A 27,690-nucleotide genomic window follows, 5' to 3' on the forward strand; every position below is an offset into this window, starting at 1 on the left:
CAGATGTCTCTGGGAAGAGACAAAAAAGTGACAATGTTTGTGAAGTCTTCATAGAGGCTTTTCCTTGTGCCAAATGGAAGCCCAGGTGTCATGACCATGTATGAATTTGCTCTCCTGACTTTTCAGCTCTTTCCCCAACCCTCTTACCCTACCCCTAAACACACACAAACACACAGTAGGTCTTTGTGTATTTAACATGAAAACCAGGGCAGGAGAAGATTGTACAATCATGGTGTTTTCCTGAAAGGCTGTGAGTTGCACTGGTCTGAAACCAACACACCCGCCACAGTTGTTTCCATGGGCTACTTTCTTCTGTCTAATGTTTGCAGTGAAGCCTTGGTTTGAAAAGACGTATGAATTCTTTTAGCACAACCTTTGCTGGGAAAATGAATTACGAGTGGTTCATTTTATGCTGAGCCTTTTGTCATCGCCATTTATAGCTATTCTGTTTATTCACTTGGTGAGAGCCATTCTGAGAGTTGATGAGTGTGTTTCGTGAGAGACTATAAGAGCCCTGCAATTTGTTTTGATTGGTCTCCATTTGGATTCATAGCGAGCAGGTGCCACCGTTTGGAATTGGTTTTGGCAGCAGCTTGGTTATATAAATATTAGATACATGAAACGAAACCTCATTTAAATTATTTTCATCAGTAGGAATAGGGGAGCATTACGCTGAATATAAGAGCACCACGGTTGTATTTTTACAGCTTCTGAGCTTACGAATGTGTAACATACCATATGTCTGAACATATGTGTGTATAGGTGGCCTCCTTTGTGCAGATACTCAACATGCAGATCTTTTGCATTTCTTTGAGAGTTTATGCAAATATTCTAAAGAAAGAAATATGAGCCTATGATTTCTTAATAAAACAGAAAATTTTTCCCATTTGAAAAATACAGGCATTTCTACTTTGGAAAATCTGTCAAGGATGGTTTTCAGTTTGGTGTATTCTCGTTGCTTATATTTAAGCCTTGGAAAATAACCTGTCACATTTTTAAGCCTTTGGTTTTTCCTGTCCTATTGTTGTTGTTTGTTGCCAAAGCCACATTAGAAGAGTACCAAACCCCTTCCAAGTGCACGGGAAGGACTACAATACTTCTTACCTCCCCAGCAAAACTACTTACGAGGCTGACATTTTCCTAAGAATGACTTTCTAGGTTTTTATGAAAACCATATACATTTTTTACAGATTTATTTTTATTTAGGCAAGGGACTGAACAGGGGTTTGTGATCATAGGTAGAATGAGCAATCTGGATGTCTGTCTGTAACCCTATAAGTAACATCCTAAGCCTGCTTCTGGGTATATTCTTAAAATGCCAGATTCAAGATCTCAGAGAACACGCCGGAACATGTGTTAAATATGCTTCGTCCTGCTGGGGCTTTCTTTAAGCTGCCATGGCACCTGGCATCTTCCTCACCCTCTACGTCTCAACCTTGTGTCCCCCCAGAAACTGCTCAGTTTCAGTGTTCCTCATAAATGAAGCTTTCCATGGTCCCTACAGGCTGACTTGGGCAGCTCTTTCTCCAAGAACCCTAGTAAAGCACGTGGCATGTTGTATTGTACCTGTCCCCATGTCTGTCTCTTCTGCTGATGTGACTTCTTTGAGGACGAGAATCTGTTTCTGTCTTTATGGCTCCAGGGCCAAGCTCATAGCCTGACATGTACTGTTCAATGATGTTGATGAATGCATGAAAAAGTGAATTAGTTTTCTGGCAGATAACATGAACTCAGAAGAGCATAATTTAAACAGAAATGATTAACATTAACAGGCAGACACGACCAAGGCCCAAATTGTGTTTTAATTGCTTTCTCTATTGGGAAATGATCTAGGAAAGGTTACCATAGATAGCCTGAATGGCGTGAAAACACTTGAATTTGGCTAACTTGTGGAAGATCAATTCCCATAGGGCAGGTTGTACTCATGATGATCAAATGATGAGTGAGTCTCCTCATTCCGAAGAGGATCTGAGGGGAGGCTCTACCCAAGAAAGTTGGCGATGGCTCCAAACCAGAAGCGCCATGTAACAGAGTCAGCAGGATTCGTGATAGAAAAGAAGTGGATAGGACCCAAGGTCATAGAGAATCAGTAGAAGAGATGGACCGAAAACCAAAGCCTTCAGAGGCCTCTTGCACTGTTCTTCCCATTAGTCCTTGTTGCGTTGCTTCATTGGTGTTTAATGAACGGGTTGTTTTTATGGGAAGATCGGTAAGGACTCATGGCTAGTGCCCCTCGCCTCTTGTATCTATAGGTTGGCCTACTTAGTTGGGTAATTTGATAATTAGTCATTTCCCCCCTCATTTGGCCTTGCATGAGGAGCAAACTCATCTGTGGCAAATTAAAATACTGACTTCGATGGCCCTAGCTGGGAAATTAGAGGTTGAAAGGGTTGCATCTGACTAACTCGAATATGGCCTCCAAGTATAATATATCTAAAACCTTCGGTAACTGTAGAGCTTTTGCTTTTGTTTTTGTTTTTAACACCTTTATTGGAGTATAATTGCTTTACAATGGTGTGTTAGTTTCTGCTTTATAACAAGGTGAATCAGCTATACATATACATACATCCCCATATCTCCTCCCTCTTGCGTCTCCCTCCCACCCTCCCTATCCCACCCCTCTAGGTGGTCACAAAGCACCGAGCTGATCTCCCTGTGCTATGCGGCTACTTCCCACTAGCTATCTATTTTACATTTGGTAGTGTATATATGTCCATGCCACTCTCTCACTTCATCCCAGCTTACCCTTCCCCCTCCCCATGTCCTCAAGTCCATTCTTTAACTGTAGAGTTTCAAAAAGCTCCCCTACCACCTTGTAAACTCAGAAATGCCCTCCAGGTTGAGACTCATTGATGTCGAACAAGTTTTACAGGAAATAATTATGTAAGTTAATATTGTCAGCTAACCTCCTGATTGCCTTTACAAAATTGAAAAATGTAATGCAATATTTAGTAGACAGCCTTCCAACATTTTGTCAAATAACTAGGAGGGAGAGTGTGGTATGGTAGAATGAGCAGTAGATTTGAAGTCAGACAGCTCTGGATCAAGTCTCAACCCCACCACCTCTTGACTTGACCCCAGGCAAATTGTCCCAAGTCACAGCCTCACTCCTACGCTTAATGAAGAGGCTGCAGTAGACCCTCGCTACTTTGTAGTGATCTATTTAAGCTCTTTGGAAATCCCCAGAGTCATAAAAATAGAAAAGTTTGTACCAGCTCCTAGCCTGCCTCCCAATCCACATTTTCTTTGGGAACCATGTATCTTGTGCATATCATTAGCTCATATCTGCTTTCCCACATTCATATTTGTATCTCATTTTTGTATCTCATTCTGTAGCCCATCACTGGCCTGTTTGTCTCAAAGCCATTCCTCACTCTTCTCCTGTTCTGTGTCACAGGGCAGGCATTCCTAGAGGATACATTTCTCGGGCTCCCTGTGTCACATGGTTTTCAGTAGGCTGGCCCATGGGAGCCATAGACAGGGATTGCTGGGTAGAGGGGCTGAGGGAGAATCTAGAGTGTATCCCCCTCTCTGTGCCCTGGGTAGTATCCGCAACAGTGACTGTCTTCACCATGCCTCCAAATATACCCCCTCCTTCTGTAGTTCCAACCTCTTCCAGTTCACCCTCGCCATGATGTTCCGCAGATCCCTCCGACTTTTGAGGTCTGGTAACACCCCTTCCCTTGGTGTGCCTCTAGCCCTTGGGGTGCCAATGTTAGTCTCTGCATTTCATCACCATCTTTTGCTTAGCTTTTTAACTCACCCGTCACTTTTATAACTAATTCCATGTCTTAAATTCTCTTTCTTTAACATACCCAGAATAGGTTCTGTGTTCCCTCCTGGACCCTAACATCTCTCTTGAAGTGATAAAACATATTTATTGCCTCTACTGCTTAGAGTAGCTTAGATGAACCCAAGGCCTTGAAGCATACTGAAAAAACTGGTTCCCCAGACCCACCATGCAGAGACAGTGATTTAGTTGTTTTGGTGCATGGCCTGAGAACCTGAATTTTCAGAAAGCTCCCCAGGGGTTCTGATGCTCAGCATTGGTAAAGACAACAGCAAACCAGGCTGAGATGGAGGGGTTTGGGAGTTGCTATATTTCTTCACCACTAAGGGCTTCACTTCTACAAACCAGCCTCACAGCGAGAGCCTCAGCAAAATTAAAAATGACTGCGTCCCATGGATATTATAGAACAGTCAGTTACAAGTGTCAGAATCACACAAGCTAAATGGAAGAATGCCAAAGGATTCGTTGCAGGATTAAATGAAATCTTTTTTGTGACAGCGTCTCACACATAGTTGTTGCTCAATAAATGAGTCTTTCCTTCCCTCCAGTTGAATGAAAGCATAGAAAGGTAGCAGGCTCTGAAATAGTATAAATTATTTATTCCTTATGCTAACAAAATCCAGATACCAAATACCAGAAAGGATAGATAAGCCATCATCAAGTCAAAAACATTTTCATTGCTTGGCATGTATTATTGTTAGCTGAGCTGGTGTTTCAACAGTCTAATCATATGACACTATTAATTGGCTCTGTTTAATGTCAGAAATAATTTAAGGAAATAAGTTCTAACAGGGAGTCTCGTGTCAGATTACATATGAACACATCTCCTAAGGAGACCTGAGTCTTATGATTATGCCCTTACTTGGCCATTAGAATTTCTGCATTCCAGGCTCTTGCCAGAGACTATAATTTTGAGTGGTCCCCTGTCCAGTTCTTATCAAAAGGTTGGTCACGAGAAATAATTTTCAGAGAGCACTGCCTGAAGGATATGAAGTCTGTTTGTTCCTCAGCTAGAGAGCCTACATATTATTCATGGTTTAAGTCATCAGATCTCCGTGTAACAGCTTCTTGTCAGTTTCCCTTTGCTGGGCAGGATTGATGAAAAAAGACACATCTGTCCTTATGGAATTTTTGAACTATGTGTTCAAAGGGAAAACTCTCATAGGTTTCTAGACAGAGAAAACCAATAAGTTACCAAGACAGAAGCATCAGACTAGTGTGAAACTACTCACCTGTAAGCCAGGAAGCAAGAAGACAGCAGTGACATAGCAATAGGGAGATGAAAGAAAGGTCTGGGAGCCAAGAATCCAAGAGATCTAGTTATACATGGGGACAAAGGAAAGACATTTCTGGACATGGAATGACACAGAGCAGACCATCCATGCGCCACTTCTTAGGAACTACTTGAGAAGTTGTTCCAACTGAATGAAAATTGAATCAGAACAAAGGTGTTCGGATAGGAGGAGATGAAGAGTCAGAGAAACAATGATGAGCAATGAACCTTGTAAAACTTGTGATCAAGTCAAATAAATGTTAATAATATGACTGTGAGCTATAAATTGTTCATTAAGAAGAGCTGTGTCGGGCTTCCCTGGTGGCGCAGTGGTTGAGAGTCTGCCTACCGATGCAGGGGACACGGGTTTGTGCCCCGGTTCGGGAAGATCCCATATGCCATGGAGCAGCTAGGCCCGTGAGCCATGGCCGCTGAGCCTGCGCGTCCGGAGCCTGTGCTCCGCAACGGGAGAGGCCACAACAGTGAGAGGCCCGCGTACTGCAAAAAAAAAAAAAAAAAAAAAAAAAAAAGAAGAGCTGTGTCAACTAAGAGGAGCTAGTTAGTGGTTCAAAATGGAGCAGTCATTGAGAGAGTGAAAATATTCCATATATCTCCTCTTGCGGGGGAGGAAGAGAACAGATGTCATGGGTTGGGCTCTAGAAGCAGGCACTGGGACAGAGTTTTGGGTGCAAGATGTTTTCAGGGGTCAAAAAAACATATTGAAGTCCTAACCCCCAGTACCTGTGAAACATGACTTCATTTGGAAATAGAGTCTTTGCAGATGTAATGAAGTTAAGATGAGGTCATTGGGCGGGTCCCAATCCAATAGGACTGGTGTCCCTATAAGAAGAGGAAAATGCCACGTGAAGGCAGACAACAGAGGCACAGACTGGAGTGATGCAGCTGCATGCAAAGGAACGCTCAGGATGAACGGCCACCACCATGCAGCTAGGAGGAGGAAAGGAAGGATGCAGTCCAGAGCCTGGGTGGAGCAGGGCCCTGCTGACACCTTGATTTTGGACTTTCAGCCTCCATAACTGTGAGAGGATGAATTTCCGTCGTTTTAAGCCACACAGTTTGGAGAGTGATACAACCTGCGAAAGGAGGAGGGGGGAAGCATGGTCAGGCAAGCAGAGGAAGAAGTCAGACTTCCATGTAGGACCCACAAAGCCGGGGCCAACTCAGTGGGGAGCTGCCCCATCGTTCAGTCACAGGCTGTGTGCAGCCCCAGCAAGGCCAGGGCCTGCGAGAGGAGGCTCCCTGCAGAGGCAGACCCTGAAAGGGCTGGCAGCCGGAGGCGTCTGCTGACCACACTCTTAGTGGTGAGCAGCCTGCCCTCCTTGAGGGGAGATCTGGGTGGCACAGGTCTGCGTCTAGCACAATAAACCATAGGAAAAATGCCTGGGTAGTGGGATGGCATAAAGTCATTTTATTATTATTATTTTTTACTAGAAATACATAGACTCTTAATGGTTTAAAAATAGATAATTATGAGCAAAATATATGTGGAATAAAAAATTTCAATTAATGGGAAAAAATAGAATTGTAAATTTTATTAACCCAGCAAGAAAGGAATAGATAAAAATAAATGCAGGAACCATAACTATAATTAATAGTAAACAAATATGATGCAAGTAAGCCAAATATAATCTAATCACAATAGATGTGAATTTGTTAAGTCCCCTTTCAAATGACAAAGACTCTTAGATTGGTTAAAAAAAAATCCAGTTTTAAGCTGTTTGTCAGGAACACAGCTGAAACCAAATGACAATAACTAAAAAAGCTGAAGATAAAAAATGGACAAGAAGATGCCAAGCATGTGCAAATAAAAGGGAGGAAGTGAGGATATTAGCATCAAGATGGAATCCAAGACCAAAATTATTAAATAAGAAAAAGAGATACTTTTGCAGATAAAGAGTACAATTTGCAAGGACACTATTATACATACATATATCCTTTGTACACGGCCAGCATAGTTACGGAAATTTTAAGGCAAAAAATAAAAAGTAGAAATACAGGAGAATATGATTAACCTATAACCATATCAGAGAATTTTACTGTATTTTTTCATAATTTGACAAAGTAGACAATGTTATAAGGTGGCATATAGTGTTTTTCTACCCTAGAAACAGGGCACAGGCACGTTTTTCTCTTGTGTCTACGTAACATTTAAAAAAATTGTTTCTATGGCCATAGGAAAAAACTTGAACTTGAGTGGGAGGGGAAATTTTACTTATCCCATATTTTGATCCCAGTGCAATAAGCAAAAATATAGCAATGAATGAAAAGATTAATAATTAAAATATAAATACTTAACGTTAAGAAACTCTTATAGATGATTCCTGGATCAAATTGAAAATCAAGTCCAAAATTACAAATTATTTGGAAATTAAACAGAATACTTCACATCAAAATTTATGAGGAAATCATTAATATATTCAGGAATACTTTGTAGCCTAAGTGATTTTAACACTATCTTTTTAAAAGAGTGAAAATAAACTAAGTAGTGCATCTAAGAAATTCTTTAAAGCCCAAAGAAAGAAAATATTAAAAGCTAAAATTAATGGAAATGGCCACAAAAACAAATAATAGAAAAGGGAAGTCTGACTAACAAAAATACATATTTATAACATATATATGCAACATATAATACATATACATTTTATGTCTAAACACACACACACACACACACACATGCATACATGCACACACACACACCCCATCAAGAATAAGGAAAAAGACATTACCTGGATCCCAAAAGAATCGAAAGACTTCAGTAACAAAATATTATGTGTTAACTTTATGACAATAAATTTAAAAATCTAAAGGAAATCGATGGCTTTCTAACAATTAAATTATGAAAATTTGATTCAAAGAAAGGTTATAAATTCCAAGAAATGAATAATCCCCAAAAACTAAGTGCATATAAAAAGCCATCCAATTTTATGAAAAGTATTAATTTTTTACTACCCAAACCTGGTAAAGATGGGAGAAAAATCATTCAATTTCAATTATGAAAATATCCTTTTAAAAATGGTAGCAAATCAAATCTAAGTTAGGGTTTTTCTAGAAAGATATAATTTTTCATTGTGAAATTTCTCAATGTTATATTTGGCACAGTAGAATAAGGAAGAACAATTATGATTATATCAACTGATGCTGAAAATGCATTTGATATAATTCAGTAGACATTCCTAATAAAGAGTAAAGTAGAACATAGCAGAAAGAAGCTACTATGCTACCAAACAAACAAGACCATTATAGAGGATGGTGACTACTGTAGGATTATAATATAAATATCAAGCACTACTACTATTACTCAACTGCTATTATTCAACATTTATTTGGAAGTTCATTGAATGTAATAGGAAAAGAAATAGAAGTACGATGTATAAATATTGCAGGTAGTGTGATTGAGACTGCCTAAAATCTTTTAAAATTCTGTAAGAGGATTTGATTAAATGACTGGGTGAAAGACAATAGATGAAACCCAATCATTTTCTTTCTATGAGTTAATAACCAGTTAGAAATGCAAATAGAAAAATCCCTATTTAAAAGCATGACAAACTAAAGTATCTGGGAATGAATTTAGTAAGACATAAGACGAAAACAAAAAATATGGTTGTAGTAAAAGATATAAAATAACATTTGAAGAAATAGAGAACTATACCATGATTTGAATAAGGAAACTTAAAATTCCAAAGATATTAATGCTTCCCAAAGTAGTATATAACTTTAATATAATTCTAGTCAGAATTCCAACTTGGCAGGGGGCTGGTGGGGTGGGCGTGTTTTCAGGTTAAGCAATGTGCTTTTCAAGTCCATATAAAAATATAAACTTGGAAGAAAAATAGTGTGGGGAACTTGTAGCAGCAGCATGTTACTGCATTTAAGACAACATATTAGCTTAGAAATCAACAAGTAAGTCTTTGGAACAGAGAGCCTAGAAATATATTGAGGTATACAGGAAAACTTAATATTTGCTAAAGGAGGCATGAAGGCATGTCCTTCCAGTAAGAAGATAGATTATAAAGTAAATGATGTTGGGGCAATTAGCTACCCATCTGGGAGACGATGAGGTTAGATTCCATTTGAAGCAAAGATCTAATGCTAAAAATGAGCTATAAAGGTATTTGAAGAAAATACAGGAGAATACATGTAGTGTAACATCAGGCTTGGGAGAACTCTCCCAAGTAAGACAGTAAATCCACAGTCCATCTAGGAAAAATTAGTAGATTTGACTATGTAAATATTTTAAATGTCTACCTGACAAGGCACCATAAACAGAGCCAAAAGATGAACAATAGCTTGCAGCTCATATGACACAGTTAATGTTTAATATACCAGGAGATCTTACAGATTGATTATAAAAGAAAAAAAGATAAACAGCACAGTATAAAAATAAGCAAAAGGAAATGAACTGAAAATGTAAATCACCAGTAAAGCTGTGAAGAGGATAGGCCCCGTTAGTGGTAAGAGACAGTGAATTAAAATGACTGAGGTGTCATTCTCTGCCCATTAGATTGGCAAACATTTTAAAGATGGCAAACATCCAGTGCTGATTAGTATGTCATTAAGCAGGTACTCATTATGCACTGTGGGACTCATTGCTTCACCCTTTTTACAGAAAAGAATGTAACAAAGGTCCTTCAAATACTTAATGCACTTATCAACTTTGGATCAATTTCCAGGATTCTTTCCCACAGAAATAAAAGTACTAGAACATTAGAGATGTTTATGTAAGTCTGTTTATTCCTTCTCTGGTTACAGTAGCCAAACCTGGAAACTGTCTGCATGTTTGTCCAGGAGGGAGTGATTGCTTAAATGATGGTGTATCCATTTTGTGGAATATGGTACAATTATTTTTTTTAAAGGTTACACCATAGGATTCCATTTGTAACATTTTTTTTTTTTTTTGGTTGTGCCGGGTCTTAGTTGCGGCAGGCAGGCTCCTCCTAGTTGTGGCTCGTGGGCTTCTTAGTTGCAGCTCGCTGACTCCTTAGTTGTGGCATGCGAACTCTTAGCTGTGGGATGCAAGCGAGATCTAGTTCCCTGATCAGGGATTGAACCCAGGCCCTCTGCATTGGGAGCGTGGAGTCTTAACCACTGCGCCACCAGGGAAGTCCTGATACAGTTATTTTTAAGTGAGAGAGATATATAATATAGATTTGAAAAATATCTTTAAAATGCTGATAGAAGTGGCTGAAATAAGTGTGTGCATGTGTGTGTGTAAGCATAGGGAAGATTTTGGAAGGATAGTCAACAAACTGTTACCATTGGTTATCTCATTGGGGAGATACTGATGGGACCTTATTCATTTTTACTTTAAACTGTATTTTTAAAATTGGGTACCATAAGCAAGTATCTCTTTTGTATAAAAACATAATTATAGGGCAAAAAGGTTTGTTGAACTGTCTTTGAAGTTGTGTTATTGAACCAACCTTCATGAAAATCACAGTTGATTTATCACAGGGATAATATTGCAAAATTATCCACACATCACGTGGGGTCTCTTTTTTGAAGACCCACAGGAGAAACTTCCACTGCAGCCTCAATCCCCAATGTGGTTCATTTGAGCAACTGACTTGTTTTTATCTTATGAACATTGGGCATTTATGTAACTGATTATTTCTTCCTCTGCTGTGACCACTAGGAATCTCAGAGTCAAACTGGAGACTGACCAGGGTATCCAACAACTATACAGGATTACGCGGCTCACATTCTGTGCACAGCCCATACTGCTGGCACCATCTTGTTCCTCACCTTTATCTATACACACATTTCTTTATTTTAGTTTTAACTGATTGCATTGTGTGTATCCCTATAGCCACCTCTGATCTCTTCTGGGAGATGACGTAGAGGTATGAATAAATAATGAATAGTGATTTCTATTTTAACAGGAACCTGGGAAGAAAAACAGTCTCAACAATGAATAGGCCACTCATCACGACCAATTACAGATGACTTGCCATTTCATTGACAAAGGTAAGGCAGTACGGTCTATATTTTTAATTAATTCCAATGGACTCATTATAAGCCCTTACTCTTTTGTTTTATATTTACAAATACTCTAAATCATGTATCTAGTTCATGGCCTTTAACTTTGACATTATCAAATTGAAAACAAACAGCAAGCAAATAGAAACAGGAAATGTTGTGGATGTTGGCATGCCAAAAGGGGCAGAACCCAGGAGATGTGGTCTCTGCTATTAATTACTGTGTATGGTTAAATACTTGACTAGCATTAGTGTTTTCCTTATTTCTAAATGTAGCAGTGCTCACTGCAGCATACTTGGAGAATATAGCAAAATATTAACATGATAACGCAAAGCATTCACAATCCCACCATCTGTAGATAATTACCAGTACTTCTGTGAATTTCTTTCCTCCTTCCTTTTTGCATATGTAGAAATATATATGATTATAATGTTTTTTAAAGCAATGTTTTTAATCCATACTTACCTTGGCTTCCATAGTTGTAAATGATGTACCTTAACGAGTGCAGAACATAGCAAGTCTAGGAAGAGACAGTAATTGTCACTGTGACCATTTTAATAGCCATTTGCAGTTGACCAGAGCATCCCCAAGCATCTCATTTGCCTCTCCTACATGGACGTCCTGGTGAATAAGTCCGTGTGACCTTTGTTAAACAGAGACAAACAAACAAAACCCTTTGAATCCAGGTGATGTCTCATGGTCTGCTTTTAACATTATTATCTGCTTTGTGCTACCTAAAGGGAATTGTTGTTTTTTTTTTAATATATTAAGTTTACCCACTTCTTTTCTACTGTCTAGTCAGGAATGATTTACAAAGTAATAAAAAAAGACTCATCATCCGTCCTTCATTCATGCCAATTTGTCAACCCCTCATTAAGACTGTATTTTCAAGCCCTTTCAGCATTGCTCTTGAAGTTTTTCGGTTTTAAAAGCTGCAAAGGCTTAGAAGTGAAATTACTGAAATGGCATTCTTTAGGGAAGTCTTCATTCTGTGGGCCCTATCAAACAGTTGAAGATTAAGGAAAATCCTACTCTTATTAGTGGTAGTACATACTAAATTGCACAAACATACTCTAATACGGAAATAGGGATCAAATATCAGATAACTCCTTATATATTCTTATAGTGATTATGTAATTTGAGTTTTCCAGGGGAATGATACAGGGTTGGGTTTGGTTTTTACCCTGAGCCTGATATTGTAAAACCTTTCAAATATTCCAATTCCACTAATATATTATTCAAAACTCATATTATGAAGTAACTAGAAAAATCAACTATTCTTTAAATAAATTAAGCAGATACAGTGTGGGAAGCAGTAGTGTATGAAACATCTGTCCTTGAAAACTTCATATTCAAATATGGACAGATTGAATGGAGACAAATGGAACTGAAAGTTTATCTAAGAAAATGCTTGGATTGGTGGGCAGTCATAGGTCTGGTGAGGTTGGCTTGCCATGGTCCGTTCTTTCATTTTCTTGGGTGGTTTCACATCTAGCTCATGGCAGTCATTTAGTTCCAGTACAGAGAAATGGCTGGCAGATCCTTAGGTTTAGTGCATACTATGTTTATTGAAAGCCCAAGATTTAAAATGTGCTTCAAAGGCTTATGAGGAAGTCAGAAGTTTTCTCCTCCATGGTGTATAGAATGCTGTTCATTGCAATTTAAGATAAGACCCTTAAATATCATGGCACGCTGAGTTATGTAGTTATCCTTGTTTACCACATAGGTAACTGGTTTTAAGAAATCAGATGAATTAGAAAATGTAAAAACCTTATTATTAAAAGATGAGAGGAGCACATGTTTAAACATCTGATACCTCCCAATGAAAAATAAAATTTTATCTAAAAGCATTGGAAGAAATCACAAAAATAGTCAATAGTTTTAAGTATGAAAAATGTAAAACTTCTCCATGTCATAATTATAAAACAAAGTAAAAGACAGCAGCATGGAAGATACTAATAATGTGCTTGTGAACAGATTAGTAACCTTAATACATAAAAATCAATAAGGAAACCACTAATATTACTAGCCATAATAGGTAAAAAATCAATACCCAAGACCCCAATAGATCAGTGGGCAAAATAATAGAAAAGTTGAAAGAAGAAATACAAAGACCCAAAAAAAGATATGCAAACAATGTTAACCTTCGCTAATAATTTTCAAGGATGCAAATTAAAATCAGGAGGTGCTTCCTTTCACCTGTCAAATTAGCAAAGAGTTAAAATGATAATAGTCATTGCTAAGCGTGTAATGAAACCAGCTTCCACTCATTGCTGTTAGTGTGAATGGGTGTATTCTTCTTGGAAAGAAATTTAGCAATATGTGGTAAGAGCTTCTGATTTTTTAGTGACCTAGTAATTCTAGGAAACTAGTACAAGAAAACATTAAAGGTGGACAAAGGTAGAAGCACACGGTCATTACTGTTGCATTATTTGTAGAAACAAAACCCCTGATCCACCTCAACTGGCCTTCAATGTTGGCGTTGTTAACTAAAGTATTAACGTGCAATTGTGTTCACCCAGTGGTGTCTCTTGCAACTAGAAAAAATTATTCTTACATTGAGATTTTTATAATCAAATGGGAAAATGCTTATTACATAAGTGTTCAGCGAAAAATGCTGTGTTAAGATAGTATCATAATATTTTTAGTATGAAAGTGCATGGAACAAAAGGTGGAAACAAACATACCAAAATGTGAATAGTGGAGTTGCCCAAGGGCAGTAGAACTGGGTAATGTTTTTGTTCTGATTCATGTTTTTGGTACTTTCCAGATATTTTTACAGGAAGTATATATAACCAGAAGAATAGGGGAAAGAAATTAATTTTTTAAGGCTTTGTAGAAAGAAACTTACACACATATGATCTGGGCTTGGACTTCCATGGCCTCTTTCTTAGAGCATACGGAGTAAAATGTGTGGCCAAAATGATTTATATGTAAAACTTTATTTTGGAAAGACTGGAGAACACAGAATTTTTTTTTAGTATTCTGAGAAATCTCTTCCTTTCTTGGAGACAACAGCATAACAACAAAAATGTAATTAACCAAAACAGGTAACAATATTATTAGCATATTATATTTCAGAGTAGAATATCTAAATTCAAATAGGTACATTTTTCTCTTGTAGATGTCGTCTGCTGCTGAGAATGGAGATGCAGCACCTGGGAAACAAAACGAAGAAAAAACCTATAAAAAGGTGAGTGAGTGTGTTATCGTCTTTTTTCAGCTCAAAAAGAGGAACACTTGTATTGCTTAGAATGCTAATATTGCCATAAGCCTTTTCTTCCTCCAAAGCATTTGTATGTAAGTTACCGCCTTAGTTTCCTATTTCTGTAACAAATTACCACAAAGTTAGTGGCTTAAACAACCTAAATGTATTTTCTTACAGTTCTGTAGGTCACAAGTCTGGCATGGGTCTCACTAGGTCAAGATCCAGGTGTCTACGGGGCTGCATTCTTTTCTGGAGGCTCCAGGGAAGAGTTCATTTCCTTGTCTTTTCCAGCTTCTTGAGGCTGCCTGCATTGTCTATATCATGATTTCTTTCCGACTTCAAAGCCAGCAAAGGCCAGTTGAGTCTTTATCGGGCCCTGTCACTCTGACACTTTAAAGGATGCTTGTGATTACATTGAGCCCTCGTGGATAATCCAGAATAATCCCTTTATTTTATTTTATTTTTTATTGGGGTTTTTTTTTGGTGGTACGCGAGCCTCTCACTGCTGTGGCCTCGCCCGTTGCGGAGCACAGGCTCCGGATGCGCAGGCTCAGCGGCCATGGCTCATGGGCCCAGCCTCTCCGCGGCATGTGGGATCTTCCCGGACCGGGGCACGAACCCGTGTTTTCTGCATCGGAAGGCGGACTCTCAACCACTGCGCCACCAGGGAAGCCCAATCCCTTTATTTTAAAGTCATCTGATTCGCAGCCTTAATTTCTTCTCCACCCTTACTCCTCATTGTCACATAATGTAGCATATACACAGATTCCAAGGATTTGAACATGGACATCTTTGGGGGCCATTTTTCTGCCCACCACAGTTACCATGATACAGAACACTGACAGAAGGTAGTTACTTGAAAACCCTTTTTATGCCTAAGAAGAAGGCCCTTATGTGTGTGCAGTGTTCTTTGTTCACTATGTGAATCTTTTTATTGACTTGCTACTTGCCACCATAATTTCAAACATCTTCTACCTTTAAAGAAGATTTTTAGCCTGGAATTGCCTCTCACCCCTTTCTAAGCCTCTCAGATTCCATGTCTTCAGCCCATTTCACAAAAATCTCTTTCTAGACCTCCCAGAGTATCTTGCCTGACCGCTCTTTGACTTCGATAAATTCTTGGTTCCTAGCAACCAAGTTAATGTTCAGAAGCATTACTGAGTGATATATGTTCCCAAGCACTGCTGTTCCTGATTTTAAATGGACTGTACATTTTAGCTTTTTAGCTTTGAAAAGACCTTGCCCTCCTCCTCTCTGGGGAGTAGAAGGTTTGTGTATTGAAGCTTTGATATACCTTAACATTTCCTTTTGCCTTTTACTCTGTAATGGATAGCTAGCAAGAAGTTTGTCATCAAGTCCCATGAGCCGTGTGATCTGACCACAGATTTAGGTCATGGAACTAACATGATGTATTTCCTGTTCCATTTTCATGTGGAATAACATGCCTTTTTCCTGGTATATCTTTTCTTCTGACTTTTCTACTCAGCCAAACCTAGAAGTATAAACAGAGAGCTTGCCATCCAAAGAGGTGATGTGTTTGGGGAATAGTAGGTTAAAGATTCATGAGCTCACAAGTGTCATGTTACAGCTTCTAAAATTTGTTAATCTGAACAGAGGCAGCAATACAGAATTATTTATTTTCAGACACAGGTGGAAAACAAAATCCTATCTCATTTACCCAAGACTCTTTGTAAATTCAGTCATACATGGGACCAACACAGAGATGGTCAAACTGTCAGCCTGGCATTCCTTCAGAGCAGTTTCAGGCAGTTTTCTCAGTCAGCCTCAAGATGCCTTGTGATTCTTGATTGTGTTCTGATTTGCAGGAGCTCTCTAGTAATGCAAAAGTAATAGAAGGCATGTGACCATGCAATCTCGGAGTTACTAAGTGTGTCTTGCTCAAGAATTAGTAAAATAGGTTTTCAGTAATATTATAGGTATGATTCTGTGATGAATGTCCCTAACAGGGTATCTGACTCAGCAATGTTGGGAAGGTTATAAAAACTAAAAATCATATTGTATGATAGCAAATAATTCTGAAAAATAAAGAGAAGATGCAGGAAACTTAAGAGGACCAAAAAAATCTATGATTTTTTTTTTTTATGTGTGATGGCATAGGGACCTTTTTGATGACCTCTGATTTTAAAAGGAAGGTTAGCAAGGGAAGAGGAGGACCCTCTCTGTAAGAAAAGCACCAAGACACAGCATAGTGCCTAGAACTTTAGCCCTCGGTGAATATGGTGTTATCATGCAAAGCAGGAAGAAGGGATCATTTAGAGAAAGTGTTGCTTTGCCAACAGGTTAACAGCTCAGCTGAACTATTCAACTGAATTCTTCCCCATTAAGCAAGAGGTCTTTTTTTTTTTTTACATCTTTATTGGAGTATAACTGCTTTACAATGGTGTGTTAGTTTCTGCTTTATAACAAAGTGAATCAGTTATACATATACATATGTTCCCATATCTCCTCCCTCTTGCATCTCCCTCCCTCCCACCCTCCTTATCCCACTCCTCTAGGTGGTCACAAAGCAGGAGCTGATCTCCCTCTGCTATGCGGCTGCTTCCCAGTAGATATCTATTTTACGCTTGGTAGTGTATATATGTCCATGCCACTCTCTCACTTTGTCCCAGCTTACCCTTCCCCCTCCCCATATTCTCAAGTCCATTCTCTAGTAGGTCTGTGTCTTTATTCCTGTCTTACCCCTACGTTCTTCATGACATTTTTCTTTTCTTAAATTCCATATATATGTGTTAGCATATGGTATTTGTCTTTCTCTTTCTGACTTACTTCACTCTGTACGACAGACTCTATGGGTGTTAATGGTGGTGTTAGGAGTGGTGATAGTAAGAGTTACATTAGCTACTGCAGATGTGTGTCTCTAGGCCCAGCTGAACCATGTCCCAGAAGAAAGAACTTGAAGCTAGAATAGGGAAACCACTGAGTGTGAGCTTTGAAAAATCGGGAGAATGGAAGGCTTATCAAAAGGCAGGAGATGAGCAAATATCATCCCTATTTTCAAAAATGAGGAAAAGGTACATTCTGGAAACCAGATGTGAGACTGTTCCTCGGCATAGTTTGAGCATGGGTTTGTAAACATATAGCTATGTACATTTAGAGAAGAAACACATGTCTTTTACAAACCTGCAGAGGTTCATAAAGATAGAGTTTATGTCAAATTAACTGCATTTCCTATTATGAAAGAATCATTAAATTGGTCGCAGATACGGAGAATTCTCAAGTTTAGTGGATCTTGATTTAAAGGTACCTGGAACATTCTTGTCTCTACTGACATGATGCGAGTTGACCCTGTGTAGGTCATAATTTTTACCCATGACCTGCATGAAGACATCAAATTTATACTTTGCAAATGTGCAGATGACAGAAAACTGGGAATGATAACAGGTTAGGTGGGTGTCATCAAGGCTTATCATTAACTATTTCATTTCATTAACTATTAACTATTGTCCCTTGCATTTCATTAACTATTGTCCCTTTTACAAATACTTTAAAATTAACTTTCTTTCCCAACCCTGAAGCCCTGACCATGGGGTATGCTCCTTTTTAATGAGTTGTTGGATGAGCAATTGGATTTTACCTGTGACTGAAGCCAATCCAGGTTCAGAACACTCTGATCTTGGGTGCTAGGCATGAGAAGGATATCAAGGGAGTTTATAAGGAACTGACGGTTGAGTGGGAGAGCCAAGACATGAAAACAGTTTTAGAACACAGTAGTCTATAACAAAGGTTCAAAAGAGGAGAAATCAATATGGGTTAGAGTTAATGAGCGGGTTTAGGCTTTCTGTGTCAAGATGCATTGGGCAGCTGCCAGCAACACTCAGCATCGTGAGTGCTGTGATGTCCACGTGTTTTTAGGGAACACTCAGAGTTCATGGAACACTGTTATGCTCTCTGAGTTTCAATTATTTGCATGTGATTGTTTAGGCTGACTGCTTTTTGTTCTTCCAGTTGACCATTTCTCTAATCCACTATCAGTTCCTGACAAGCCCAGGAGGAGTAGCTAAAATCAGGTGGGAAGGTTAATGTCTTCAGCTAATGGCTGAGATAAGAATTCTGATTTTAGCTGCTTAGAACAAACATGACGCCCATGAAGACAGGCATTAAGGGCTGTCTGGCTTCGTTACAGAGCGTAGTATTTCTGTTCTCAGTTCATTCACTGGGTGTCTTCCACAAGAATTGTAAACGCAGAGGCGTTAAGGGGCCAGGCAGGTAACAAGGGAGTAAAACAAGCAGGGGGAAGGTGGTAAACAGGAGAATACATTCCTTTTATAAAGGGGACCGGTGGCCTTAAACGCTAGCTAATAGAGCTTTGCATGAGTCCTCACCCAGGGTTGCCAGATAACTGATTTCTCAAGAAACCAAAAATGTAGATTCTGATGTAAAATCTCCTAATTGTTAAAGATTGGCAACTGATTCAAAATTGTTCAGACATACACTCTGGAAGAAAGACTGTACATAGTGGAAGATAACAAAGACGCCGGCCCCTTCCCCAAATGATTCTCCTTTTAAAAACTTTCATGGTCTAGCAGAATGTTGCGGTTAGTTTTTGGACAGGAGTCCACCGTGTCCCCAGGTGCTGGCCTGCTGAATAAAGCAACCTTTCCGTTCTTACCAAAAAAAAAAAAAAAAAAAAATACACTCTGGAAAAAGCAACAAACTGTATCAATCATATCTGGTCCTCGCATGGTGGCCAGTTTGCAATCTCTGCACTCTTTGGGTAGAGAAGTGAGATAGGAGAGGAAGATGCAAAAGATATGCGTGTAAGGCCTGGTCTCTGCTTCCTATATCCATACAATTTATTTAAGAGAAAAAAACAGATAGGAGGCCCGTGTGAAGAAAATAACAACTCAAAGTGGCGTGAAGTGCCAAGACAAGTGGCATTTCACTTAATCCTCTAGCGAGTCCTGACAAGCCCAAAGTTCCCTACAGTCTCCTGGGGAAAAGTCCTTTTCTTGGACTTGTTTGTTAGCAGAACATTTTGCTGGGATAAAAAGTTCTTACATGCCTCATTGCTTTTTGTCATGGCAGAAAATGCCACTCATTCGACGACTGTGCATTGACTAACCGAGTCATCTGTCTCAATGACGGGGAATCCGATGGGCACAGGCATAGAATCAGGGATGAGCGTGATTTGTTGGAGGGACGGTAGAGTCTGACCTAGACAAAGCTACGTGTCATTGTTTGGGGAAAGCAGAGGCGATTTCAGAAGTATGGGCTGGCTCTAAGTGACAGCTAGCTTTGCGTGCTGGTTGGAGGAGTTTGGATTTCATGTTCTGAGCCAGCACTGTCCATTAGAACTCTTGGCAATGATGGAAATGTTCTGTAATCTGTACTAATACAGTAGCTACAAGCTGTGTGTGGCTATTGGGCACTTGAAATGTGACCCATGTGTCTGAGGAAGGAATTTTTTTTTTTTTGCAGTACGCGGGCCTCTCACTGTTGTGGCCTCTCCCGTTGCAGAGCACAGGCTCCGGATGCGCAGGCTCAGCGGCCATGGCTCACAGGCCCAGCCGCTCCGTGGCATGTGGGGTCTTCCCGGACCGGGGCACAAACCCGTGTCCCCTGCATCAGCAGGCGGACTCTCAACCACTGCGCCACCAGGGAAGCCCTGAGGAAGGAATTTTTAATTTTCATTTTAGTTAAATAAGCGCATGTGGCTAACACCTACCATGTTGGACAGCGCAGCTCTAGGCAGTGAGGTACCATGACACTGGTTCGGAGATCAGCGACATGATGAAATGACAGTCTAAACCACGATGAAGGGTGACCTGAAAGTTTCCAATCAGAGTAACTACTAGAAATTTTCTGCCATTGATGGAAATAGAGAAGTTTGAAGAAGAGATGTTTTTTAACAAGGTGATAAGGAAGGAAGGAAGCAGAAAACAGGACATCAGTTCACTTTAAGAATGGTTTAAACTCGAGTTAAAATACCAATGCCAGAGGTCTGAGTTTTTTCTTTTTTGTATGTGAGGAAATTACCCACCCCACATCCCCCACCCTTCCAAAACAAACATGTCAGCGTAGTTCAATGGCTTATCCCAGGTCCCTTAGCAATTCTTTGTCAGGAAGATGATGAAAAGGTCCAGGCATATGATGTCCTAATTGGTGACTTGTCCATCAGAAGCGATCAGTGTTTCCCAGTCGGCTGGCCGTGGATAGGTGTGGGAAATTTTTAGTCCTGCCACTTGCTTTCCTCCCTCTCTCACCTCTCCATCCCAAAGGTGTCATTCCAGACTTGTCATCCTCCCTCCTCTACTCCTCCTTCCATCCTGGGCCTACCCACAGCAGGCCCCCACTAGGAGATTCTGGTGTTGATGACTACCACAGGCTACTTGAGGTCTGGAGGGCCCACCTTTGGCACCAGCACCCTGACTTCAGGTGTGGTCTGAATCTTGTTAACCAGCTTCCGCCAGGACGGGCACACGTGATGAGAGCACTCAGCGTGACCTAGTAGGAAACTGACCACTCTGGATACAAACAGGGTCCTTGACCCAAATTCCCCAGGTTGTTTTCATTTTGTTTTGTTTTTTAAGACCTGGGTTGTCATGTAAATCCACTGTCTCAGTCAGTGTTCCTCTCAGTGGAGGCAGGCAGGGACCAGGTGGGAGGATGATGCCTGCCTCTTACCACATGGCAAGGGAAGATGTCCCTTACGACTTTTTAAACATGAGTGAAGTCATGACTCAGCGATAACTTTGAACTAAGAGGAAGCATTTATTTAAATACAAGCTCTTTTATAAAACGTCTCTGACAGATACGCAGGCAGCTATCAACATTGACTGCCTCTGGGGAAAAATGGGTGGCGGGAATCTTGAGTCAGGGGAAGCTTTTCTGTATATACATTTAATGGCTATTTAATTTTGAACCATATGAATGTTTTGCCTGTTCAAAAACTGAATAAGTAACATTTTAAGATGGGAAGAAGGGGTGGGGGGAAGGGTTAGCATGTGTCCCAAGCCCTGACTGCTCTTCCTTCCCTTCAGACTCTAGAAAGCCACGACTTCCAGAAATAAGACCCTTGCTTTCCGCCCTGGTGGAGCTACACTCTGTAGCTTAACAGAGACAGCTTTGTCTTTGCATTACGCAGCCCTTGTCATCAATAGCAACTACATTGGTCTATAGGAAGAGTGATGCTTTGGCATTCCAAGTGTTATTCCTAATTCACCTTAATCCAAAACACCCTAACCCAGTGGTTCTCAACCAGTGCCCAGGGAACATTTGGCAATGTCTGGATACATTTTGGCTGTCAAAACTGGGGGCGTGGTGCCGTTGGCATCTAGGAAGTAGAGGCCAGCAGTGCTGCATCCTACAATGCCCGGGGCAGAGCCCACAACAAAGAATTATCAGAATTTTAGCAGTGACAAGGTTTTTCAGCCAAACTCAACTGCCGTTTTAAGTGGAGGGTAGATGTGAGTCCAGCTCTTTTGTTTTATTATTTATTTATTTAATTTTTGGATGCGTTGGGTCTTCGTTGTTGAACGCGGGCTTTTCTCTGGTTGCGGCGAGCGGGGGCTACTCTTTGTTGTGGCTTCTCATTGGGGTGGCTTCTCTTGCTGCAGAGCACGGGCTCTAGGCACGCGGGCTTCAGTAGTTGTGGCGCGTGAGCTCAGTAGTTGCAGCACACGGGCTTAGTTGCTCCGCGGCATGTGGGATCTCCTTGGACCAGGGCTCGAACCCTTGCCTCCTGCATTGGCAGGCGGATTCTTAACCACTGCGCCACCAGGGAAGCCCCAGCTCTTTTAGATACTGGTTGTATCATCGTAGGCATTTTCCTTAATTGATCTGAATCTTAATTTTTCTCATTGATGACATGTGATTAATACTTGCTCACAGCTCTGTGAGGGTCAAACAATTTAACAGATGTGAACACATCCTGGGAAAAGTGGAATGCCAAGGAGTGAAGTGACTGTTGTATTAGCAAAAGCAGAATCCCTCAGCCTCTGATTTCCAATCAGATTTTAGTTCTGTTAGAACTGAGCACGGCAGCCAGTGTCTCTTCCTCCCCCAGCACTGGGCTTATGGGGAGAAGTGTTGTCACTTAGCATCCTGAAGCTGGCTCTGGTCTGGCCTGGGCATCAGAGAGTAGACGGAGCTGGAAGAAGTGTTTCCTTCCCAGCAGCAGTGGCTTCGGAAATAAGAGAGAAAGATGTGCTTCTAATGGTGGGCTGCCTTTGTGCTTTGAAAATTAGGCAGCAAGGAGATGAGCTGCACCATTCAGAGAGCTGGAGTTTTTAAATAATCTCGTTCAGTTTAGAAGCATGTATAATCATTTACCATTGCCACCCACCCCTTTGTACAGATCTTCCCTCCAGATCCCTCAGCTTCCATAGAAGATCACCTGTGCTTGTCTTCTTCCTTGAAAAGTCCTAAAGCAAATGATTTCAAATCTGCCTTGATGACTTGTAAGAAAGAAGTGGCAGGTAATTAAGCAAAAACTCTCAGCAGCTTCTGAATAGGAAGAGAAGCCAAGCCACCCCCGCCCCCAGGGTGGTTCCCTGAGCTGTTCATTTCTCAGTGACCTCGTTTAGCATTCACTTCGGAGGAAGCATCTGTATGTTAAGCCACCCAGGTTTGCCATGCTTCTGCATCCTGGTTAACCATGGAAAGCCCCCTAAACACTGACTCCAGGGGATAATATGCTACACGCTAAACTTGCTGCACAGTTTCCTTTGGGGGCAATAAGAACCACTGCATTGTTGCATTTGGTGTTCATGACGGGCTGGGAAGCTGGGGTTTCCAGTGTTTCTGTAGCGTCTGAGCTGGACCACCTGCTCTCAGGGCACAAGGGTGCTTTTGCTTTCAAGTTAAAAGGGTTAATATCCGCGGGTCATCTGCACGCCTCCCTGCAGCTTGGCCAGCGGGTTCTGATCTGGTCAGCAGGCTCCTGTCCCAATGCTCAGGGCTTGACCATTTTTATCACTACCACCCCTCTTCCCTCTCCTGGATACTTAACAAGGATTTTTAAAGGTGGCTTTTAAGATGTTGCATAAGATCATAGATATTTAAAATTCTGGAATTCTTCATTCTGGATTCCAAAAAAAGATGACAGGCAATGTATGTTAGATTCTCGGCTTATATCTACTTAATAGACACTAATAAGACATATGCCATGTGCTTATTCAGGACTTTTGATGTTTTATGAAGTTAGAATCATTGGTTGCTGGAAGCATCTTATTTTTCAGACTCCAGTGGGTTTATTCTAGCCAGAAATCTATTAATTCAGCAAATCAAAGTATAATTATTACCAGTTGGAAGCATTTTAAAAGCTATGCTAGTAATAAGAACTAACATTTATTAAGTGCTTAGCATGTTCTAGGCACCATTCTAAGCGCTTAGAATTATTAACTCATTTACTCTTAAAAGTACCCTATGAAGTAGTACTATTACTCCCATTTTACAGATGAGAAAACTGAGGTACAGAGAGGTTAAGTTAACCTGCTCCGGGGCACACAACCAGTAAGTGGCAGAATAAAGCTGGGATTTTCACCCTGATTGTCTCTCTCTAGAGTCTGTCAGACCCTAACCAGTACATTCTCCTCTGAATACTGTGGTGCCTATGACGTTAAAATGGAAAATTCTCAATTATCCAGTAGAATAATGGGGGCCAGTGGCACAGATAAACCCAGCCATCTTTGGAAAGGGAAAAATGAATGGAAATAAACAATTTTAGAGCATGATTTCCCTAATTTAGTGGTTCAGAAGCCAACTTGTCTCCTCCAGAGTGTCTCACCTCTGAATATAGAATCTGAACTATAGCCTCAAGAATACTTTTTTCTGGAAAGTGCATAGTCATTTTGAAATGAAAAACAAATCGATTCCTTGGGCACTGAGCAGAACACTGGAAATAAAATGACGAATAAAGTCATAACTTCAAAAATTATTCTTGACCACAGAACTCAAAATTGTCAGGAAGGGATGAGATCTACTTGGAGGGGGTGACATATTCTGAACTGTCAAATTAGGAGAACATGTTTTAAAAGCTAACTATTCGGTAGACTGTCACAGGGGGGTAATAACTCACTAATAATCTACTCAGTAGCTGAAAAGACCTGATAAAGGAAGCACTGGGTCGAAGGGTGACCCAAGTTAGAAGTTATTTTCCCCTATGGGAGTCAGATTCCCCCAGATGGCACACCTGTCTTTTCCGGTGAATTCAGTTCACTGCGTCTGAGACTTTTGTTATGAAAGGAAGATGAGATGGCTCGCCCTCTGCATGGAAGCCATCACCCCTGAGACACATAGCACTAGGGAGAGAAGAAAAAGAGGTTGGTGTGGTCCCTGGGGACTGTAATATTAAGGTCCTTTGTCCTCCTGAATTGATTTTGCTCAATTCCTGAGACATATATACATGTAGACACCCAGAGATATAAACTGGGTCCAATTGTAAGGAATATAAGGAATTATATGGAATTGGGTTCAATCAGAAGGTCTAACTGTACTTATTTCCCAGTGGAAAGAAGATGGAACTACTGTTACTTTTATGCAAGTGCTTTCTCCTCATCCAAGATATGCTGCCATCTGCTTTGCATTATGGATCAGGGTGCATTTGGTTATTGAAATATAGGCTGTCTAGGTGACATTCTAGTTCTCCTGAGCTAATTTTTCATATTGTGGCTTTGTCAATTTTAAGGGTGTGGTCAGTGCCTGGGCTATACGACATACGTCTGATTGTACGTCCATGCGTTCACTCAGTTATTTAGTTGGTGAATATTTATTTAGCTTGGCACTGAGCTAGACCTTGGAGGTAGGACAGAGGCCAAGACAGACATAATCCTGGCCCTGCTTTCATTGTTGTGGTAGAGACAGACCTGAAAAAGTAAGCATAATAAAATTATTACTACCTTTAAAAGTGTTATGAAGAAAATAAACACAGGCAGTACTGCTACCTTTTAGGCGAGGTATTCAAGGCAGCCTAAGGAGGTGACACAAGTCTGGGATCACAAGCTTGAGAAGGGGCCGGCTGACAGAAGAGTGGAATTGAGAGCGTTCTTGATAGAACAGCATCTGCTGAGCCTTGGAGGCAGGAAGGAGTGGGTGGATTCAAGGACCTGAAGGAGAGCCCAGTGTGATGGAGCGTCCCAAGCATGGAAGAGAGAGGCAGCCTGAGCTGAGAGCCGTGGCTTTCAACTGGGGCTGGTTTTGTCCCCCAGGGTCATTAGACAATGTTGTCACAGCTGTGGGCAGGGGGTGCTCCTGGGCAGCTAGAGCCCAGGGATGCTGCTACACGTCCTACAATGCACAGGCCAATCCCACAAAGCTACTGTCTGGCCCCAAACGTCAGTAGTGCTAATCGGAGAAGCCCTGGCTTAGAGAAGGAGGCGGTGGCCTAAGCTAAGGGTGTAGGCTAGGAAGAGGAGGAAGGAAAGGAAAGAAGTTCAAGGTATATTTCAGAGTTAGGATGGACTGGGCTGACGCATGGTTGCATGTGGGGGTGAGGTGACAGGCATGACTGATGAGCCCAGCATTCTAACTTGAGCACTTGGGTGGATTTCGTGGCCATTTATCAAGATGGAAAGGAATGATGTGGGGAAAGGTTTGTGAGGGAAAATCAAGGTCTCCAATTTGGACATGTCACTTTGGGGGTGTCAGTGAGCCATCGAAGGGGAGAATCAAGTAGGTAGTTGGAAGTGTGGATTGGGGACACTGGGGAGAAGTCCAGGTTCTGCTTCAGTTTGTCAAGCTGTTGATTCACAGGAATTAGTGAGACAGATGGAAAAGAGAGGCCCCCAGACTAAGGAACACCCACATTTTGATATTACCTCCTAATACCCTCTCCTCCAGAGTGTCAGATTCCTGATATAAACAAAGCTGGCCAAGTCATTCCCTTATGATCTTCCACTGGCCTTCTGTTACCTACAGGGAAAACCCACACTCCACAGCACAACATACGAATCGTTGGCAGTCCTCCCTGCACTGGGTGTGTCTTAACCCATCTTCTGCCATTGCCTTCAACACACACCAGACTCGAGGCACACTGAATGAGTCCATCCCTGTACCTCTCTGCCCATGCTGGTCACTGTAGAATGGCTGCATTCCAGAAACAGCTCTCTCGTGGCCCTTGCCCATGCTCCCAGGTAGTGACTGTCACTGCTTCCCAGACCTCCTGCACTTACCTCTGTTATCATGGATGACTTTGTTTTGTAATAATCGTTTGAAGTTATGTCCTGCCAACTGCTCTGGGAGCAGCTGGAGAGCAGGGGCCTTGCCCAATCATCTTGACATCCGTAGGGCCCACACAGTGCCTGACACATAGCGTTGAAGAAATGTATCACTTTTTTCTTCTTAATTCTAAAATTGTTGTAGACTTTCCAGAGAGATATGTTCTTGAGCCTACAGTTCCAGATCTGCAGTTAGAGGTGAGATATTTTGGGGGGAGGGAGGCGGGGAAGAAGTGGGTAGAATTTGGGCTTTGAATGTGCAGATCACGGGAAGAACACTTTGAAAGAGCTCAGTTCGCTTCTGGCTTTTTCTGTTCAAAGGTGATAGTGATTGTCTGTGTCATGGGTCACCATATGGGTGTTTGAAAATGGGCTGTTCATGACATGGCATCTCAAGTCCCCTAGTCTGTGGCCCACAGACTGTTTATGATCAGCCACATAGGGAAGAGCTTCAGCAATGAATTTTAAAAGGCATTCGTCTCCCATGCCTGTCATATAAAGGTTCTCTTGTTTCCGGATGTTGGCCCCATTAAAGGCTGCCCTAGATGGATGCCAGTAATTGTCAGGGGGGTTGGGATTTGGTTGGCAGTCTGTTTCTCTGGCACAGCAGCGTAGTAAACACCCTTTTTTTTTTGTAACTTTATGTTACAAACATACAGTTTGTAACATAAAGTTACAAAAGTTTGGAAAGAAACAGGATCCATGATTTTTTCAGGTTTGCTGTTTCAGAGGGAGGGAGAGGGAATCATAACTTAGCAGTTTTAAAAGCAGCTCCGTCCCTCACAAAATCGTGGAGGAGTGCAGACTTTAAAGCTGCACGCAGGACCCAAAAACAGGCAGTGATGAGAGTGCCGGCCCTTGGGTCTTCCTGCCTGCCTTCCTCACCAGCCACGGATGAGAGGGGGTGTGGCCAGGCAGTCAGGCTGGCTCTGCCGTTTCTGAACTCAGCCTCGTGCAAGACAGTGAATGTCTGCGCCCAGGAGTACCACAGTGTGGTTTGAGCGTTAGATCTGAGGATGTATGAGAAGGCACTTGGAAGATGGTAGTTGGCTGTACAAATGTTAAATCTCTACTCTTGTTGCTGGATCCCAACTCACCCACAATGGAACTTAAGCCGCTTGAGAGCAAGGACCTGGCAGACCCGGCAGAACGCAGCTCTTAGTGAAGCAACAGATATTAGTGCCCCCTTCTCCACACTGGGACCCTGCTCGAATTTGGAATTCCAAGGAGCTTGAGACTCTGTCCT

General features: G+C 41.2%; 1 protein-coding gene across 8 annotated transcripts in view; it reads left to right on the top strand.

Moving 5' to 3' along the window:
- The window catches only part of PIP5K1B (phosphatidylinositol-4-phosphate 5-kinase type 1 beta), a 423,928-nt gene that overhangs the window by 193,409 nt on the left and 202,829 nt on the right, over nt 1–27,690 (top strand). For all 8 annotated transcript variants that reach the window (XM_079925690.1, XM_079925691.1, XM_079925688.1 and 5 more), the window contains exons 2-3: nt 10,964–11,048; nt 14,185–14,253. In XM_079925690.1, coding sequence (XP_079781816.1) covers nt 14,185–14,253 — 69 coding nt within the window. In that variant the 5' untranslated portion in view covers nt 10,964–11,048. The remainder of the gene's footprint in view (nt 1–10,963; nt 11,049–14,184; nt 14,254–27,690) is intronic.

Source organism: Stenella coeruleoalba, assembly GCF_951394435.1.
Source record: "Stenella coeruleoalba genome assembly, chromosome: 7".
NCBI lineage: Eukaryota > Metazoa > Chordata > Mammalia > Artiodactyla > Delphinidae > Stenella > Stenella coeruleoalba.